The 21,969-nt window shown below is 43.1% G+C and overlaps 1 protein-coding gene across 9 annotated transcripts in view; it reads right to left on the bottom strand.

Annotated features, from left to right (window-relative positions):
- The window catches only part of LOC125466806 (uridine phosphorylase 1), a 159,828-nt gene that overhangs the window by 95,452 nt on the left and 42,407 nt on the right, over positions 1–21,969 (bottom strand). For 6 of the 9 annotated variants that reach the window (XM_059641356.1, XM_059641333.1, XM_059641328.1 and 3 more), the window contains 3 exons: positions 11,755–11,872; positions 7,089–7,247; positions 2,851–2,965 (listed from right to left, as the gene is read on the bottom strand). In XM_059641356.1, coding sequence (XP_059497339.1) covers positions 2,851–2,965; positions 7,089–7,247; positions 11,755–11,872 — 392 coding nt within the window. The remainder of the gene's footprint in view (positions 1–2,850; positions 2,966–7,088; positions 7,248–11,754; positions 11,873–21,969) is intronic. The other 3 variants (XM_059641370.1, XM_059641377.1, XM_059641361.1) reach the window with 2 other exon arrangements.

The raw sequence follows: 21,969 nt of genomic DNA on the forward strand, positions 1-21,969 counted from the left end.
ATCAGTCCTTGCCTTTCCAAATACATGTAAATCCTGTCTTTCAGAAGCCCCTCCACTAACTTACCCATCACTGATGTCATGCTCACTGATCTATAGTTCCCCAGCTATTCCTTATCATCTTTCTTAAATAATTAGCCATCCTCCAGTTTTCTCGCATCTTACCCATGGCTATGCATGCTATAAGCATCTCAGCAACGAGCCCAGCAATCACTTCTCTAGCTGACCACAAATTTCTGGGGACACAACCGATCCAGTCCCTGGGATTCTATATTAAAATTCTCCATGTTAGTTTAGAGTAACAAGATATTCAGATCACTGCATTCCTGAGTGTATATCACTTATCAACATAACACAAACTAAATTTACATTGATGTGTAACACTATGTACAGGGGACATGAGTCCATAAGGCAAACTATTTTAATTTCAATATACAACCCTTCAGAACTGTGCTATCACGACTGTCTCTGTTTTTTACACCATAATTCCTTTGGCAAACAGGGCAGTATCCCCATATACCAGGTGATTTTTCTACTTGTAGCACTGCCAACAATTGAAGTACTTTGCTTTATCTACTTTCATTTTATGCAATCCTTATACTTTTCTCCTTTCTGGTGACATTGGAACATCCTCTTCTGATGAAAGTGCCAAAATAAATATGATCATCTCAGCTACAGTCTATACACCTCCTTAACAAGATTGCCCTTATGATCCTGATTTTCCCTCACCATTCATTTTCCTTTGGCTACCTTTTTACAGCTTTGTGACATCCACTAATTTTTATTCATGCATATGTCTTGACCCTTTCCTTTCTCAGATCTGCTTGGAAATGTATAGTCAAACATGTCTTACATGTAGCCGACTCATGCCCTCAGTACACACTGTTCCATATCAATGTAGTCAATATAAGTTTAGTTTATCTATCCCAGCATTGTACTATATGGATATTACTGTATTTCAAAATCAGACAGATTTAATCAGCACAGACATTCAGCAACATGTTTTGAAATCCATTTCTTATCAAAAATGTGATGTTGACATTTTGGATGTTAGCGTGACAGACAAAAAAAAATGCAAACTCCAAACTAGTAGATTTTCATAACAATGCCAGAAATCTGTGTAAATGCAAGGCATTTACACAAAATCAATGGAGGATTACAAGTAGAAATACAAGACTGTGTGCTGCTGTTTTTTTGCAACCCCTGATCTCATACTCTTATTTCATTACCATGCCTTTTCATTTTTTTTATATAAGTAGTCATTTAACTCCCTTAAAAGTTCTTATGGGCTCTGCAATATTTTGTGGCAGTCCCTTAACAGTGAAACATTGGTCAATGTTCATCATGGAAAAATTCTAATTCATTTCCTTGTGACTTCAAATGCAATAGCTAGGCATGAATGAACATTGATTTACAGTCACTTGCATTTTACAGTGAATGATACAATAAAATACAGTGAAAAGCTTCAATTGTCACTGCAATCCAGCACCATTTTGAATAGTTCAAGAAGAGATTTAACTGAAAGAAAGTCTATCTTCATTCCGCTGCCTTCATCATGACTCCTGAGTCAGTCCATCAGCAACATCTGCGCTGCCACTCCTCCTCTACCGCCTGCACTGGACCAACCAACATAGGAGTCATGTCTAATGATGTGCTATCTGGTCGCCAATGCTGCCATCGAGGTCACACGCTGAACCCATACTCGCCCTGCAACAGGAGTCCCTGGATCTGCTGTTGCCTCACCAATAACCAGGAGCCCCTGCTCTGGGCCTACTGCGACCAGGAGACCCTGGTTCTGCTCCCCAGGCCAGGAGTCCCCACTCTGGGCCTACTGTAGATATTCAAATGTAGGTAAACTATGTATACAATATATCCTTGCATTTAATCTTCCAGTAATATTTGGTAAACTGCCTGAGCAGTATGTTGGGTGCTGTAGCTGTTAATTTATGTTCTAGATATCTCCCAGTCTGGAAATGCCACATGGAATTCTTTGTTGCGTACACTACACAGCCATTCACTGTCACATTCCTTAATCTTTTCTGTTCAATTTCCCATATCTCTTATTGTTGGTGTACATTAGCGTTAACTAGGTCATGTGCAAACTGTCAGGGAGAATGTAAGAAAATAGCACCAAGAACAATGCTAATTCAGAGAGCTGGCACAGACCTGTGTTGGCCTGAATGGTTCCTTTTTGTGTTGGAATACATCTGTGATTCTGTGATACAACGGCACCCTCCAACTTTGTAGTGCTATTGCATTGGGCAATAATGGAGAAATATCCAGCTGTTGTGATATAATACTTAAGATACTTTAGTATTACTTAAGTTCTGATATATTACTTAAGGTTTAAGGCAACTTTGTCCCAGCTCATCTTCTCTCTCTTACTAGCTGTAGTGTTTAGAATTAATCTTACTAATTCTTAATCTTAATTTTCCAGCGTGTGATTTCTGACCAGAAACTGTCTCACCTACGCTGGTCTATTTTTCTACCCAGTCTGAATTTAGTAACTTCTAAATTTGTCACCGTTTTTTAGCTTTGCAATAAATGCTTATCATCTCCTGTTTCCTCATTTCATGAAAATAGCTCTGGCAGTATGATCTCCAATAAAGTCATCACAGTCCTTCCAGACCATATGGTTGCTCTGTCTTTAGAACATATATATAGAGAGAGAGATGATTGGTGTTGGTCTAATCTGAGAGTCACCACATCACACGCAAAGGGAGAAGTTGAGAAGGACAGTCCTTAACGGTAACCTCAGCCGGTGTGGGAACTAAGCCATACTATCAGCATCACTCAGCAGCGATCCAATCAACTGAGCTAACTGTCCCCATCCCAAATACCAAGATACTGTACCTATTCCACCTGAGGTTCCAATACGAAAGGCAATAACATCAGTGCACTTGGCATGATAGAGCAACTTGATGAGCTCATGTAACATGATTGATATTGAGGGAATTCCCATGCCATGCTGAAAAAGAACAGAAATTCAAAATTACATACATTTTCTTCACATTTCCCAAGTGCAGGCAGGTAGGACTAGTTCAGTTTGGGATTATGGTTGGCGTGGACTGGTAGGACCAAAGGGTCTGTTTCTGTGCTGTATTACTCTATGTGTAGATAATATATATATTATATATACAATTATGTGTATTGGTTATAAATATTGTGTAATCCCATTTTGTCAAATCATAACGTCCGCCTCTATCAGAAATTTCAGACGTGTATGACTTATAGGGTTTGGATTTGTAATGTGTCTTTACTCTAGAAACAATCTCAAAACAAAATTGGAATTGAGCTGCAGGAGAACTGAAAGGGGAAGAGTCTACAGGCATGAGCAAGATTTTTTATTACAATATAATGTGGAGCTGTATTTTTGCACAGAAGGGGTCCAAACCAAAACATCAACTTTTCTGCTCCTCTGGTGCTACCTGACCTGCTGTGCTCCTCCAGCTCTGGACTATATTGTCTCTGACTCTAGCATCTGCAGTTCTTGCAGCTCCAAAATGTTTTTATTGGTCTACTTCAGTATCTGAAATGCATCAAAACTGATCAGCAAATAAGTCAACAACCATATTACTGAGAAATCCACATAGTTTATGTAAGCAAATTCTCTCTCCATCGGGCCAAATTACACTTTGCCATGTATAAAGAACTTGCTACAACTTGGCAACAGTCATGTTTTAGGGGCTTGAAAGCACACAGAAAGGTGCCAGTAGTCTAATCAGGTAAAGCCCCACATTGAGAGATTGACTGCTCCTTGCCTTTCCGGATTTACCATATCTGTTAGGACATTGTTTTCTAATGCAGGCTGAAATGGAGGAATATCAATTCCAAACCCTCGGAAGAGTTCTGGCCTTCCAGATACCATTACTATATGAGGCTGGCTATCATTCATTAACAAAATAACAAAGAACAAATATCAACATGGTTGAGGAACAGCCCTTCAGCCCACGAACACTGCCGACACATGATATCTTTCTAGTCTAAAAACCTTTTGCCTCTACATGGTCGGTGCCCCTCTATTCCCTGACTATTCATATATCTGCCGCTGAAATGTTGCTATTGTAACCCCTCCATCCCGTCCTCTGCTAGCGTATTCTAGGCACTCTGTGCCAAAAATAACTTGGCTCTCTCATCTCCTTTGAATTTACCTCATCTTACCTTACACCTTTGCCCCCAAATAATTGACATTTCTGCCCTGACAAAAAGACTCCAACTACATATTCCGTCCATGCCTCTCATAATTTTGTAAACTTCTATCAGGGCGCTCCTCATCCTTTGATATTCAAGTGAAAACAAACCAAGTTTGTCCAACTTCTCCTCATAGCTAATGCCCTCCAAACCAGGCAATATCCTGATAAACTGTTTCTGTGCCCTCTCCAAACTCTCCACACCATTCTTGTAGTGTAGTGACCAGAACTGCAAACTCTAAAGAATTATGTATCTGAACTTCTAGGTCTCTGTTCTACAATACTACCCAAAGCCCTACTTCTAATTGTATAAGTCTTGCCTTTGTTTGTTTTACCGAAACACAATGCCTCACATTTATCTAAATTAAACTCCATTTGCCTCTCTTCACCCCATTGACCGAGATCAAGATTTCTTAGTAATGATAGATAATTTTCTTCATTGTCCATGATACCACCAATCTGCAAACTTACGAACCATGCTTTCCATATTCTCATCTAAATCATTTATTTAAATAACAAAAAAAGTGGACCCAACACTGATCCCTGTGGAACATTACTGGTCACACATCTCCAGTCTAAAAACAACTCTCCACCTTCACTGTACCTCCTGGCGTTAGGTTAATGCTGTATCCAATTGGCAAGCTCACCTTGAATCCCATATGATCTAATGTTACTAATTAGTCTACCATGCAGAACTTTGTCAAAGGCATTACTAAAGCCTAAATAAATAAATCGTAAATAAATAATGTCTATCGTTCTGCCCTCATCAATCCCCTTGGTTATTTCTTCAAAAAATTCAATCAAGTTTGTGAGACATGATTTCCCTCACACAAAACCATGCTGATTATCCCTAATCATTCCTTGCTTCTCCAATCGCATATAAATCCTACCTCTCAGATCATTTCCAACAATTTACCCACCATCAAAGTCAGACTCAGAGGTCTATTTTCCCAGGCTTCTCCTTACATCGCCTCGTAAACAAAGGTACAACATTAGCTACTCTCCATTCATTCAGTACCTCACCCGTATTTATAGATGATACAAATATTTCTGCAAAGGCCCCTGCAATGTCCTCTCTAAATTCCCACAAAGTCTTGGGGCATACACGTCAGTCCTGGAGATGTATCCACCTTAATACTTTCTAAGACCTCCAACACTTCCTCTTCAGTAATGTGAACTGTTTTCAAACAGCAATATTTATTTGAGTTCTCTTGCCTCTACTTCTTGCTCCATAGTAAAAACCAATGTGAAATATTCATTTACTATCTCACCCATCTCCTGATCTTCAACACAAAGATGACCTTTTTGATTTATGGGGTGTCCTATTCTTTCTCTAGTTGCTGTCTTGCTCTTAATGTACTCGTATAATCTCTTTGGATTATCCTTGACCTTACTTGCCAAGGTTATCTCATATCCTCTCATTGCCTTTCTGAACTTCCTCTTAAGAATGCCTCTACACTCATTCTACTTTTGAAGAGAATCATTTGAACCCAGTTGTTCATATCTAATCTATGATACATTTTGATTCTTGGCTAAAATCTCGATATCTTTATTCATTCATTGTTCTCCAATACTACCAGTCTTACCTTTCACTGTAACAGCAGCAGAGTGCATCTGAACACTCGTTATCACACTTCTGAAAGCCTCCTACTTTTCAGATGTCCCTTTACCTGCAAACAGTCTGCTCCAATCAATTTTTGAAAGTACTTCTCTCATACCATTAAAATTTATTCTCCTTCAATTAAAAACTTTTATGGCAGGCTTATCCTTTTCCATTACTTTTCTAAAGCAAACAGAATTATCTGGAAATTATTCACAAGGGTCCACTGTTGAGAAATCTCCTGCAGAGGACTCATCTAAAGTCAAGCACATAAGTTTTACTCAATCAGGGGCAAATTTCTGACATTGGTTGGAATATCTGGGCCAAGGAGACACAGTAGTGATATGAATCTACATTTCCATGGGATAAATGGAAAAAAACGCTGAAGAATATAAAGATCAGCAAAGCAACTTAAACTAATGATTCAGCTTTAGTGTTGGGGGTAATCATTCAGGCTTTCTTCCAATATGCACAGAAATTGATGTCAGTATGTAACTCAGTGCTGTGTTATAACTGATGATGAGTATATTGGAGAAGGTAATTCTTATTCTTTACCTATATCTATGCTGTCTTTGACCATAACTGGGAGATTTCTCCCATGCTATGGGCCAGCCAGCTTAAAGGGAGCAGCGTATGGTCTTCTAAATTAGGCTATCCAGTGTATGAAGCATTGCTAAAAAGGGTTGATGTCTTCGTCCAGGAGCATCCTTCAATGCATTTTACCCTTATTTCAAGAATAACTAAGGGTAAGACAGTGATAGTGCTAATGAAGCAAATAAAATTGACAGGAAGGTAATGCCAGTAGCAAACAAACTCCCTAAAATGTGAACAGCTAGGTAACAGAAAGCTTAGTTCATAGAATTACGAATCAGCATGAAACCAAATCAGTGTTTACGTCCATGGAAAAAAAAAAGCTGCAGTTTATCTTCATGTGCCAAAATGCACAAATACCAAATAAATCATACTTTGATTCCACACAATTCTATGAACTACTTCCACCTTCAAAATCATACATTGAATGTTGTTTTCATCATAAACATTTCATGCCAAAACTTGGGCATTGCGGTCATCTAGAAGATCTAATACAATTTTACTCCTGAATATCAAAATAATGTTTTGTTTTAGAAAATAATTATGAAAATGAGTATCAAATGGAGAGATATTCCTCAATTATTTCACATCAGAAAAGTAGAAGATTTCAAATTCCACAAAATTGCCATATACCTTTTTAATTGCCCTAAGTAATGTAACGGTCTAAATAAATCCATCAGCATAATTACATCCATTTTGTAGTTACTTACACTGACTGCAAGAACAGGCCCCACTTTGTACATACTGTAACGGTCAGTGTGTGCACATATATTGGGTATGTAGTCAGTGGCATGCCCAAGTCCCAACAGCTCATTCATGTACTGACTGAAGGCTTTCATTCGCGACGAACTTCCTCCTACACATACAAACTGCCACAAAAAAGTAACAATTGTGTTATTTTATCTTTAATTCCGCAAACATAAATTCTATAATAATCATGGCGTGGTACAGGTTGTTTTCATCGTAAACATGTCTTGCCAATACTTGGCATTGCTGGTCGTCCGTAAATCTACAGAAACCTCACTTCTGAATATCAAAACAATAACCGCCAGGGGCAATGGGGTGGCCTGTAGAATTGTGGGGAAATTTGAAGCAAAGCACTGGCATGTTCCTTCCCTGAGGAAGATTTCCTGGAAGCAGTTGGGCCATGGATTTGAAAATGCGCACAGCAGTGGCAGGCAGGATACTGAGCCTTTTAATATGTCAACTATCTACTATTTTAAGATTTCATATTTCACACAGGGCACGGGAATCCACAGAATCTTTGTCAGCATGCCAGCTATAAAAACACAACAGTTCAGCAGTAGGTGTGTGGTAGCTGAGGAAGATAGTCATTGAGAGCAATTGCCTTGCAACATAAGAGGCTGCGAAGCATTATAGAGTGAAAAAATCTAGAAGTATTGCAAAGGGGCTGCACAGATCAGTGATCTGTTGGAAATATCTCTCCAACTCCTCAACAGAATTACAGGGTTGAGAGATACTGAGATGCAAATGTTTTCTTATCAATGGGTTTGTATAGCACGGAAATGGACCCTTCGGTCCAACTCATCCATACCAGCCAGGTATCCCAAATTAATCTAGACACATTTGCTAGGATTTTGCCCATATCCCTTTCAACCCTACCTATTCATATACTCATCCTGATTCCACTTAAATGTCATAATTGTACCAGTTTCCATCACCTTCTCTGGCAACATTTTCCATACACACACCACCCTCTGCATAAAAATGTTGCCTCTTAGATTCCTTTAAAATCTTTCGCCTCTCACCTTAAACCCTCTACATTTAGACACCTCTACCCTGGGGAGAACACCTTGGCTACTCATCCTATCCATGCTCCTCATGATTTTATAAACTTCTATAAGGTCAGTCCTCAAGCCTCCAATGCTCCATCAAAGGGGACTGGCAGGAAGGAAAGCAAGTAAGAGAGAGAGAAAGAGAAAGAAGGGAAGTAAGAAAATGAGGAGGAGGAATAAAGCTCTGATGCTACAGGGGGTATGGCAGCAACGCACAGAGGAGCAGCATTAATGGAAAAGGGTACATGGATGAGGAGGGGATAGGGGACCACAAATGTGGCTCATGACCATTGAAGATGCTACCCAGCTGAAAGCATTTATCATAATAGAACTTAATTCATGGAGAAAACACTACAGTGACAACAAAAATGATATCTATCCAGGCAATGTATCAGAGCTGTACTAAATGCTGAGGAGAATATGAGGTAAATGAGATATGGTGACTATCCATTGGGGTCAATAGTGGTGGAGGTGGCTCTCACTCTTGGCACCTCAGGATGATGTCAATGCTCATTTGCAGATATCTGTTAGTTCCCAGTCAGCAATCTATTGTGATCGATACATCAAGTTGGTAAAGCTGTCATATACAAGAGGATCATGTTAGTCAAGCAATGACAGCACTGGCATTGGGATCCATTACGGGATTCCCCTGTTGCAGGGGGTAATCAACTGCTTTAATGTGTCTTATCCTTCACCTGGGCCTCCATGTTCAATACTGGCCATGGATTAAACTTAGTTAGCTACTTATTGGAAGGTATCACGGCCTTTTCCATGAAGGTACAAACTCTGGAAGAGCTCTGTTGCTTCCATCTCCATTTCTGTCAATACAGCAAGAACTGACAAACCAACTCCAGTCTTTCAATGTTCACTGTTTGCAATACAAATTGAGTGAAGATGTTGTATGCAACAGCAAGAGTGGTAGAGCATGGACGTTGGTAGATGGAAATAGTAGCAGATATATAGTGAGTATGTGGTGGCAGAGAGAAGAGTGTGGCACTTACTTTATAGAACAGAGAAGGTCATTGTCCTTCTTCTTGAGTTGCTGCCATTTTGTGGCATCTGTGGGACGACACTAACCTGGGCTACCAGAGTCTGATCACACAGCCTGCTCTGCTAGTGCTCTGGGTAGAGGGCTTCTCTCCCATGCACCACACTCAACCAAGGACTATAAGATAATAAAATGTGAGGCTGGGTGAACACAGCAGGCCAAGCAGCATCTCAGGAGCACAAAAGCTGACGTTTCGGGCCTAGACCCTTCATCAGAGAGGGGGATGGGGGGAGGGAACTGGAATAAATAGGGAGAGAGGGGGAGGCGGACCGAAGATGGAGAGTAAAGAAGATAGGTGGAGAGAGTGTACGTGGGGAGGTAGGGAGGGGATAGGTCAGTCCAGGGAAGATGGACAGGTCAAGGAGTTGGGATGAGGTTAGTAGGTAGCTGGGGGTGCGGCTTGGGGTGGGAGGAAGGGATGGGTGAGAGGAAGAACCGGTTAGGGAGGCAGAGACAGGTTGGACTGGTTTTGGGATGCAGTGGGTGGGGGGGAAGAGCTGGGCTGGTTGTGTGGTGCAGTGGGGGGAGGGGATGAACTGGGCTGGTTTAGGGATGCAGTAGGGGAAGGGGAGATTTTGAAACTGGTGAAGTCCACATTGATACCATATGGCTGCAGGGTTCCCAGGCGGAATATGAGTTGCTGTTCCTGCAACCTTCGGGTGGCATCATTGTGGCAGTGCAGGAGGCCCATGATGGACATGTCATCAAGAGAATGGGAGGGGGAGTGGAAATGGTTTGCGACTGGGAGGTGCAGTTGTTTGTTGCGAACTGAGCGGAGGTGTTCTGCAAAGCGGTCCCCAAGCCTCCGCTTGGTTTCCCCAATGTAGAGGAAGCCGCACCGGGTACAGTGGATGCAGTATACCACATTGGCAGATGTGCAGGTGAACCTCTGCTTAATGTGGAATGTCATCTTGGGGCCTGGGATGGGGGTGAGGGAGGAGGTGTGGGGACAAGTGTAGCATTTCCTGCGGTTGCAGGGGAAGGTGCCGGGTGTGGTGGGGTTGGAGGGCAGTGTGGAGCGAACAAGGGAGTCACGGAGAGAGTGGTCTCTCCAGAAAGCAGACAGGGGAGGGGATGGAAAAATGTCTTGGGTGGTGGGGTCGGATTGTAAATGGCGGAAGTGTCGGAGGATGATGCGTTGTATCCGGAGGTTGGTAGGGTGGTGTGTGAGAACGAGGGGGATCCTCTTGGGGCGGTTGTGGCGGGGGCGGGGTGTGAGGGATGTGTTGCGGGAAATGCGGGAGACGCGGTCAAGGGCGTTCTCGATCACCGTGGGGGGAAAGTTGCGGTCCTTAAAGAACTTGGACATCTGGGATGTGCGGGAGTGGAATGTCTTATCTTGGGAGCAGATGCGGCGGAGGCGGAGGAATTGGGAATAGGGGATGGAATTTTTGCAGGAGGGTGGGTGGGAGGAGGTGTATTCTAGGTAGCTGTGGGAGTCGGTGGGCTTGAATTCTAGGTAGCTGTACCAAGGACTTCCAGGTTGGACAGCTGCACCATCTTGCCCTTCATCAAAATGTTCAGATTTTGACCTTGACCCAGAACAGCAGATTTCAAATGCCTGTGCTCATCCAGGTTCAAGCAATATTTAAATATAGAGTAGGCACCAGGAATTATGGCCGATTGGCATTTACCCAGTGAGTGGTGGATTGTTCCAGGAATGGTACATGTTAGAATGGGGCACATATCAGGCATGAGGGATGTGGATTGGGTATTTAACAAGGTTCATTTGGTGAGATACATCAAGAAATCTCACTAGGCCTTCTGGTGAAAAGCTCCCCAAAAGACTCAATGCAATTTGCACTTAGCAAATTAACACAAGGTCCACTTCAGCATGGTAGCCTTGTATCATGCAGCATCAACTCTGACTGACCAGGGGCTTTCCTATGAGACTACCCTGCATTTCACTGAGGATGCTGGGGCACAGTCATACCCAATGCATTGGTTGACAATCTGGTATAACATTTCGTTGGCTCCATTCATATCATCCAGGGCTATCAGCTTGCTGTTATGAATTTCATGCATCTAGCTAGGCTGCACCAAGTTATGTTTATGTAACCACTCTGTAGGCTGCTGGCTTCCTCTGTAGCCATATTGCCAGGCCTTCATTATGAGGCTTTCTGGTTTATTCCTCCTGATGTTTGGGAATAAAATGCCTCCTAGTGCCTTCAGGAGCACATTCATGGAAGCAATATTAAACTTTGTAGCCACTCTTCCTCTAACTGAAGCTGTTTCTCGCCAGCTCCCCTGTTTAGCGCCTCCTCCAATACACTATATGTATGATGATTTTGCTGTGAAGGCTACCCTCCATTTAAGCATGGTACCTGATCTGAGCCACCAGAAACTTCTTTCTACTCTGCATCTACTTTTAATCAGCTCCCATGCCTGATAACCACTAATTAAATGCTGAAGACGAAATCCACTTCTACATCCTGAGCTGCCATTGCCGTCACATAAACCAAGTTGGGACCTGATATACGGACTTCCTCCCTTTCCAGTAAATTCAGCCCAGGTATCATTGTGAGAGCTTACCTTGACATCACCAAACATGGCATGGAGATTGTGTGTTTTCGTCCCAAGGTCAAAGTGATATAAAACATCTTCTTCCATTGTTTCAAGATAAGGGTTTGATACATAAGAACAGTTTGGTCTGTAAGAAAAAAGAGCTATTGGCTGCAGTACTCTTCTTTGTTTACTGTTTTAATAGCTGCAAAAGGTGCCTGTCAACATTCACAATTCATTGTAACCACAGTTTACTCATTCTTGAAGATCCAAAATACATTTAGAAGTGAAATCATTCAGCATCCAACACAGGCTATCTGCTCTTATTGTTTTAAAGATAAATAATATAGAGTGCAGGGGAGGATCCAGTCACTTGTGGTCCATGTAGGTACCAAAGATATAAGCAAGACGAGGATTCTGCATAGGAAGTACATGGAATTGCTATCAATTTAAAGAGCAGAGCCTCAAAGGTAATAATTATTGGATTATTACCTGAGTTGCAAGCAAACGGACATAGTGTAAAATGATTAGAGAAATGAATGGGTTGCTCAAAGGCTGATATATGGGCCTCCTACCCTCCCTCAAACTCTTCATCTCCAACTGCCATTGTGACATTAATCTCAACCTCTCCACCCATCTCACCCACTCCAACCTCTCCCCCGCAGAACGTGCAGCCCTCGGCAACCTCTGCTTCCTCTGCAACCTCTGCTCCAACCCCAAGCTCATCATAAAGCCCGCAGACAAGGAAGGCACAGTTGTAGTATGGCATACTGACCTCTACATTGCCGAGGCCAGACGCCAACTCTCCGGCACCACCTCCTATCAGCCCCTCGATCATGGCCCCAACCCCGAGCACCAAACCATCATTTCCCGAGCCATCCACAACCTCACCACCTCAGGTGACCTCCCACCCACAGCCTCCAACCTCACTGTTCCCCAGCCCCGCGCCACCCGCTTCTACCTCCTTCCCAAAATCCACAAATCTGACTGCCCTGGTTGACCCATGGTCTCCACCTGGCCCTGCCTCACCAAACTTATCTCCACCTATCCAGACTCCATTTTCTCCCCTTTGGTCCAGGAACCCATGTCCGTGACGCCAGCTACGCCCTCCACCTCCTCCAGAATTTCCAGTTCCCTGGTCCCCAATACCTCATTTTCACCATGGACGTCCAGCCCCTATACACCTGCATTCCCCAAACAGATAGCCTAAAGGCATTCTGCTTCTTCCTGTCCTGCAAACCCGACCAGTCCCTCTCCACTGACACCCTTACCCACTCTGCCGAACTCATCCTCACACTCAACAACTTCTCTTTCAATTTCTCCCACATCCTACAGACAAAGGGGGTGGCCATGGGTACCCGCATGGGCTCAAGCTATGCCTGCCTCTTTGTAGGTTATGTGAAACAATCCCTCTTCCACACCTACACTGGCCCTAAACCCCATCTCTTCCTCCATGACATTGATGACTGTATCGACAGCGCCTCATGCTCCAATGAGGAGCTCGAACAGTTCATCCACTTCACCAACACCTTCCACCCCAACCTTAAGTTCACGTGGACCATCTCCAACACATCCTTCACCTTCCTGGACCTCTCTGTCACCATCTCAGGCAACCAGCTAGAAACCGATAACCATTTCAAGCCCACCGACTCCCACAGCTACCGACGATACACCTCCTCCCACCCACCTTCCTGCAAAAATTCCATCCCCTATTCCCAATTCCTTCTCCTCCACCGCATCTGCTCCCAGAATGAGGCATTCCACTCCCATACATCTCAGGTATCCTTGTTTATCACGGACCGCAACTTCCTACCCCACAGAGGTCGAGAACGCCCTCAGCCATGTCTCCTGCATTTTCCGCAACTCATCCCTCATACCCCGTCCCCGCAGTAACAACCAAAAAAGAATCCCCCTCGTCCTCACATGCCACCCCACCAAGCTCCGGATCCAACGCATCATCCTCCAATACTTCCGCCATCTGCAATCCGACCCCACCACCAAAGACATTTTTCCCTCCCCACCCTTATCTGCTTTCCGGAGGGACCACTCTCTCCGTGACTCCCTTGTCCGCTCCACACTCCCCTCCAGCCCCACCTCACCCGGCATTTTTCCCTGCAACCACAGGAAGTGCTATACCTGCCCCTACTCCTCCTCCCTCACCCCCATCCCAGGTCCCAAGAAAACTTTCCACATCAAGCAGATATTGACCTGCACATTTGCTAATGTGATATACCGCATCCGCTATACCCATTGTGGCCTCCTCTACATCGGGGAAACCAAGCACAGGCTTCGGGACTGCTTTGCAGAACACTTACACTCTGTTCGCACTAAACAACTGCACGTCCCAGTTGTGAACCATTTTAACTCCCCCTGCCATTCCTTAGATGACATGTCCATCCTGGGCCTCCTGCAGAGCCACAACAATGCTACCCGAAGGTTGCAGGAACAGAAACTCATATTCCGGTGGGAACCCTGCAGCCCAAGGGTATCAATGTGGACTTCACAAGCTTCAAAATCTCCCCTCCCACTACTGTATCCCAACACAGCCCAGCTTGTCCCCGCCTCCCTAACCTGTCCTTCCTCCCACCTATCCCCTCCCGCCACCTCAAGCCCCATCCCCATCTCCTACCTCCTAACCTCATCCCGCCCCTTGACCTGACCTACCTCCCCAACTACACTCACCCTTACTAGCTCCATCCCTGCCTCTTTGACCGATCTGTCTCCTCTCCACCTCTCTTCTCCTCTATCCATCTTCTGTCTGCCTCCCCCTCTCTCCCTATTTATTTCAGAACACCCTTCCCCTCCCCCATTTCTGAAGAAGGGTCCAGGCCCGAAACGTCAACCTCCCTGCTTCTCTGATGCTGCTTGGTCTGCAGTGTTCATCCAGCTCTACACATTGTTACCTCTGTGTGGGAAGTGAGTTCTCATTTGTGAGGCACTGGCAGCAGTACTCAGGAAGCTGAGATCTGTAGCTATGGTAACGTCAACAACTGAAACATGCTGGGACTGATGTTCCAGTGAGATGCATAATGAGGGAAGCAGACAAGGTTTTGAACTGAATTTTGGGGACAAGGGATTCAATTTGGGAAAATGTGATATTTTAAAGAGATAGAAACTAAGCAAGAGAGAAAGGTACTAATTAAGACAAATTAGAAACAGTGATCCCACGACGGGAGAGAATGTACAACTCTAAATAGTAAGTCAACAGATGACACCAGATGTTACAAAACTGACAAAGGTAAGAACTAGAGACTCTGTATCTAAATACACACAGTATTCAGAGCTAAACAGATGAACATCCAGCACAAATAAAAATAAATGCAATGTAATAGCCATTACAAAGACATGATTCAGAATGACATAAGTCTGGACCTGAATAAGGAAGAATATTGGATACATCGGGAGCACGGCAAGTGTCAAACAGGTAGAGGGCTGGTTCTGTTAAGAAATCTTGGCATAAGCAGAATGGAAAGGGCTGACCTAAATTCAAGAAACCAGGATGTGGAAGCTGTTTCAGTAGAGATAAGAAATGACAAAGGTAAGAAATCACTTGCTGGATAGATGTCTATGACTCCTAACAATAACCTCATCTTAAAATGGAGTATCAAGGAAGAAATAATGGGAAATCATTGGAAAGATATGGTAAAGATTATGGAGTATTTTAATCAACATATAGATTAGAAAAAATCAGGTGGACTAAGATAGTTTAGAAGGGAAGTTATAGAGTCATTGAGTCACACAGCATGGAAACAAACCTTTTGGTCCAACTCATCCGTGCCATCCAGGCATCCCGATCTGATCTAGTTCCATTTGCCAACACTTGGCCCATATTCCTCTAAACCTTCCTGTTTATATACGTATCGTGATGCTTTTTAAATGTTTTTATTGTATCTGCCTCCACCATTTCCTCTAGCAGCTCATTGCATACACACACCATCATCTGCATGAAAAGTATTACTCTTCAGATCCTTTTTAAATTTTTGCACTCTCACCTTCAACCTATGCCCTCTAGTTTTGGACTCCCCTCTCCCCAGGAAAAGACTTTGGCAATTCACCCTATCCTTGCCCTTCATGATTTTATAAACCTCTATAAGGTCACCCCTCAGCCTCCTACTCTCCAGGGAAAAAAGCCTCCTGCGTATTCAGCCTCTCCGTGTAACTCAAACCCTCTAGTCCAATCAACATCCTTATAAAGCTTCTCTGCACTCTCTCAAGCTTAACAATATCTTCTCATCCTTGTTTTAAAATTATATCCATTCTCATCTTTGTAATTTCCACTAGCCCGGCAATCTTCTGAGACATTTGTACTTCATTAATTCTGGCCTCTTGAACATCCCCAATTTTAATTGTTCTGCCATTTGTGACTATGCTTTTAGTTGCCTAGGCGCTAAGCTCTGGAACACTCTTCTGATATAGCTCTGACTCTCTACTTTGCTTCCCTCCTTTGAGAAGCTTCTTAACACATACCTACTTTACTAAGCTTTCAGCCATCTGATTCCATGTAGCTCGGTATCATATTTTATTTTACAACACTCCCACGAAGTATCATGGCATTATAACAATGTGATATAAGTTTCTGCTGTTGTATTCTAAATTCTAAATCTTCTGCTACAGATGTGTCAGTGTTACACAAGTTATTGTCCATATTCTGCCAAAATCTACATTTCTGCTAGTTCAACCAGGAGTGACCTGCTGAAATGGTAGCCCTGACAATGAAACTTATAAATGGAAATAATCTACAGATGTGTCTTGAAGATTTTAAATGATGCAGCTGTGAGTATATTTTTTATTGGCAGCTTGTTTTATCATGGGATGGTCCTTGGGAAGAGCAATTGGTGATGCAAGGTTTTCAAATAATTGTCTATGTGGTTTGTATGGATGGCTCCCTCATGTTGTGTCATTGCCAGAAAGCACCAATACTGTTTCTATTAATATCCACCAGGCTATTTCATATTTATCCAAACACAGTCAGTCTATTATTTTCCCTCTGCTGTCGCAATTCCAGATCTTTGATGGAGGATGAGATAGTGATAAGCCTTCTGCAAAAAATAAATAATTTCTCTCTGGTTTTTCGACCAAACTTTTGAAATCTTCATCCTTTCGTAATTGACCCATATCCAAAGGAAATAGTTCTCCATTATCATCCTAAATATCTCTAAAAACTGGTTCTGATTTTGTAGACAGCAGCGAGGCAAGAATATTCAATAGCTACTCTGAAGCTATTTACAAAGATCTGGTAGTTTAAATCTGGGCCAAGCCAAGGAGAAGTCTTCGTGTGACATCTATGATATTAGCAAGCAACCAGTCACGTTGAGGTAATCCCACACAGGAAACCAGGAAGTTAAAAGCAGAATTTTGGAGAAGAACTATATTTGACTCAAAGAGTTAACTCTGTTTCTTTATCCTCACATGACGCCAGACCTGCCGAGTATTTCAAATATTTTCTGTTTCTTTTACAGATTTCTATAATCAGCAGCATTTTGTTTTTATTAGGGTTAAGAAGATTTTATTTACCCAATCTATAAGTTAAATTTTCAGATAATAATATTAATTGAAGGTAAAGATAAATTACTTTTAAAAAGAAACATGAGGAATGCTTGCATCTAAAGGAGAAATATGACATTCCACAAATATAAAGAGATTTTCAGGGCCAGTGATCGCAATTAGCAACAATTATGAAGATAGTCTTCCACCTTAATAACCCAATTACATCTGTTTCAAAAGGTATAACCTTTTCAAGGCTTGTTACAGCAAGGTGTTTAGCATAGGTGTTCTCATAAATTGAATCCCCATTGATTGAAGTTTGGGAATGTCTCAACTGTGCATCCTACAGAGAAGTGTCAAATTATTGGCAACAATTTCTGAACTTCAAGATTGGCCTGCATAAGTGCAGCCTCTAAAACTTGTCGCAAGGTAAAGTAGAATAATGATGCCTAACACTGACACTTTTGTTGTCATTGCTACTGCAAAGGTCAGACCATTATTTCTCCTGTTAACTTGTTTTGCTCAAAGGAGAATAATCCCAGTTCTCCAAATGTTTGCACATAAATCAAGTCCCTTACTCCTGGTATTTTCCCAGTAGTTCTTCCAAGTGGTTTTGTTCTTCATGTGAATATATGTGTCCACATGCACTGTCGACCCATTCTCCATGTGATTTGGTGCCAAATCCAAAGTTGTTAGAAATCATATAATTCCATATCTAACAATTTGTTGACTTAGCACTAATTAATTTAGTTAGACCTCCTCAGAAGACAGACACAGGATATGACCAATAGGGCATCCTTTGTTGTCCAGTACTTCCCTGGAGCTGAGAAACTACACCATGTTCTTCGCAGCCTTCAAAACATTAGCAATAACAATGAGCACCTTGCCAAGATCTTCCCGACACCTCCACTTCTCACTATCAAACAACCATCAAGCCTTAAACAGACCATTGTTTGAAGCAAACTATCCAGCCTTCAGGACAAAATTGACTACAACTTCACACAACCCTGCCATGGCAAACTCTGCAAGACATGTCAGATCATCGGCATGGACACTACCATCATATGTGGGAACACCACCCACCATGAGCATGGCAGAAACTCATGTAACTTGGCCAACATTGTCTATCGCATATGCTGCAGGCAAGATGCCCTGAGGCATGGTATATTGGCAAAACCATGCAGATGCTATGACATTGTATGAATAGACAACAATTGCCAGGCAGGAATGTTCCCTTCCAGTAAGGTAACACTTCAGCAGTCAAGGGCATTCGGCCTCAGATCTTCAAGTAAACGTCCTCCAAGGTGGACTGCAGGATACACGACAATGCAGAGTTGCCGAGCAGAGGCTGATAACCAAGTTCAGGACCCATTATGACGGCTTCAATTGTGATCTTGGGTTCGTGTCACATTACAGATGACCCCACCACACAACACACTCTCACACATGCACTCTCTCACACAAACACACTCACAGACACATACACGTGCAGACATACACTCTCACACATGCACATACACACACTTGCACAGACATGTATAGACACACATACACACACACACAAACGCACATACACATGCGCATATACACGCGCACACAAGACACACACACGCACAAGACACACACAATAATCAAACAAAAATTGTCACAGCTATGTTTAAATAACTAATGGTTTAATCCTTTTTTGTTAATCTCTATAGATTCCTGTAAATCTATGATCCATAAAAATTCTCAGTTACCCTGGCTCTGGTCTCTTGAACATTCTTTCATTGTTTCTCCATTGACATTCATGCCTTTAGCCATTGAGAGCCTGTGGTCTGGAATGCCTCCATTATACTTCTCACAGAAGCTCTTCTTTAAAGCCTATTTTTAAAATTCATTTTTAATCTAGTTTTTGACCTCCTAAGATCTGATGCTTTGCCTTAGCTTCCTTTACTTTTATATTCCTTCAAATCACCTTAGCATGAAAGTGAAGGCACTAGATAAAATCAAATAACTGTTGATGTGATTAGTATTAATGCAGGACTAATGCTGTCCACCCGAGTTCTTAATTATCATTAAAACGAATAAATAAAGGCCTTGAGTTATTTTCCATTGCAATTCAATTTTGCCTACTGGAGGCACTAGACTTAATGTGTAGCATCATTAGAAATGTGCAGATAGAGATTTCATGCAGCGGTAGCGACAAATTGCTAAGCTAAAGTACTGCAGAATCATAGAAAATAACTTAATCTAAATGACAGATTATGTCCCAAAGTATTAAGAACACTCACAAAAACCACTACTTAAATATATTTACTGCAGTGACAGACTGTGCATTTAAACATATAAGATTTTTAAAATTGAGCTCAAAGATGCTAAGAATGCTGCGGTTGCAAACATTGTCCAAGTCACATACAGCTGGTCCCAAGATATTGTGGAAGTTGGGCCTATTATGCATTCATAACAAATTTACGACATGTGACTTTCTATATTGATGGAACGGAATACCCAGCAGTCATTAAAAACCATGAATCTGATACACTACAAAATTCCAATCCATCATTTGCAGGTTGGATACTAGAAGCTTAGAGAGAAAGGAGAAAAGGAAAGTTGAAAGTAAAAAGAAAATAGGAAATTAAGGGGAAGCAAAAGAAAGGAAATAAAAGAGGGAAGGAAAGAAGAGGGCAAAAAGAAGTGAGGATAGTAAAGGGAACTGTTGTGAATATTTGATTTGTCGTTCATGTATTTCAGAAAATAACTTTTAGTTTTAGGAATGGAACTCTAATGCAGAAAATAGGGTCCTATTTAAGAAATTAGTAAAAGTGGCCCTGCGGTAAATACAATAGTTCCACCACTTTTGGAGTACTGCATGCAATTCTGGTCTCCATCCTATAGGAAGGATGTTGTGAAACTAGAAAGGGTTCAGAAAACATTTACAAGGATATTGGCAGGGTTAGAGGATTTGAGCTATAGTGGAAGGCCAAATAGTTTGGGAGTATTTTCCCTGGAGGTTCAGAGGCTGAGGGGTGAACTTATGGTGGTTAAAAAAATCATAAGGGATATGGATAGGGTAAATAGGCAAGGTCTTTTCCCTGGTGTGCGGGAGTCCAACAGTAGAGGACATCAGTTCAAGGTGAGAGGGGAAATATATAAAAGGAAACTATGGGGAAACTTTTTCCACACAGAAGGTGGTCTATATATGGAATGAGCTGCCAGAGGTAGTGATGAAGGCTGGAATAATTACTACATTTAAAAGGCATCTGCTTAGGTATATGAATAGGAAGGGTTTACAGGGATATGGGCAAAATACTGGCAAATGGGACTAGATTAATGTAGGCTGAGATAATGGGAACTGCAGATGCTGGAGAATCTGAGATAACAAAGTATGGAGCTGGATGAACACAGCAGGCCAAGCAGCATCTTAGGAGCACAAAAGCTGACGTTTTGGGTCGAGACCCTCCATCAGAAAAGGGGGATGGGGAGAGGGTTCTGAAATAAATAGGGAGAGAGGGGAAGGCTGGCCGAAGATGGATAGAGGAGAGGATAGGTGGAGAGGAGACAGATAAGTTAAAGGGGTGGGAATGGAGCCTGTAGATGTGAGCGTAGGTGGAGAGGTAGGGAGGGGTTAGGTCAGTCCGGGGAGGACGGACAGGTCAAGTGGACGGGATGAGGTTAGTAGGTAGGGAATGAAGGTGCGGCTTGAGGTGGGAGGAGGGAATAGGTGAGAGGAAGAACAGGATGAGCTGGGCTGGTTTTGGGATGCAGTTGGGGGAGGGGAGATTTTGAAGCTTGTGAAATCCATATTGATACCATTGAGCAGCAGGGTTCCCAAGCGGAATATGAGTTACACCGACTCTACTCTGCCCACCGCTGACGCAACTCCGCCCACCGCCAACGCCAATGGATCCCCGCCCACTGCCGACGGAACTCCACCCACCGCCGATGTCGACGGAACTCCACCCACTGCCAACGTCGACAGAACCCCGCCCACCGTCGACGGAACCCCACCCACAGCCAACACCGACATCACCCCGCCCACAGCCTCCATAGCCAGCAACCCCAGACACAGCCACACTGAGCCCTGCTGAATTTTCGCCATCACCCCAGACCTCTCCCTGACTGAGGATGAATAGTCAGTCCTCAGTAAGGGGCTCACCTTTGTTTCCTTCCACCCACACATCAATACCAGTCACGTTTAGACATCGAGCAGTTTTTCTGCCGCTTTCACCTCCACACTTACTTCTCTAACAGTGAGCTTAACCCTCCCTCCACTGACCCCTTCACCCACCTCCAACACAAGCCCTCCTCCTGGACACCACCCCCAAGCCTCCTACTTCCCTCAACCTCTTCATCTCCAACTGCCGTCGAGACATCAACCGCCTCAACCTCTCTACCCCTCTCACCCACTTCAACCTCTCCCCCACAGAACGTGCAGCACTCCGCTCCCTCTGCTTCAATCTCAACCTCAACATCAAACCCGCAGACAAGGGAGGCCCCGTTGTAGTATGGCGCACTGACCTCTATATCGCTGAGGCCAGACACCAACACTTCGACACCTCCTCCTACTGCTCCCTGGATCATGACCCCACCCCTGGGCATCAAACCATCATTTCCCAAACTATCCACAGCCTCATCACCTCAGGTGATCTCCCACCCACAGCCTCCAACTTCATTGTTCCCCAATCCCGCATGGCCTTTTTCTATCTCCTTTCCAAAATCCACAAATCTGACTGCCCTGGTTGAGGCTGTAACTATGAAGATGGACAAGGGAGAGCCAGT

The sequence above is a fragment of the Stegostoma tigrinum genome, chromosome 2 (genome assembly GCF_030684315.1).
Source record: "Stegostoma tigrinum isolate sSteTig4 chromosome 2, sSteTig4.hap1, whole genome shotgun sequence".
NCBI lineage: Eukaryota > Metazoa > Chordata > Chondrichthyes > Orectolobiformes > Stegostomatidae > Stegostoma > Stegostoma tigrinum.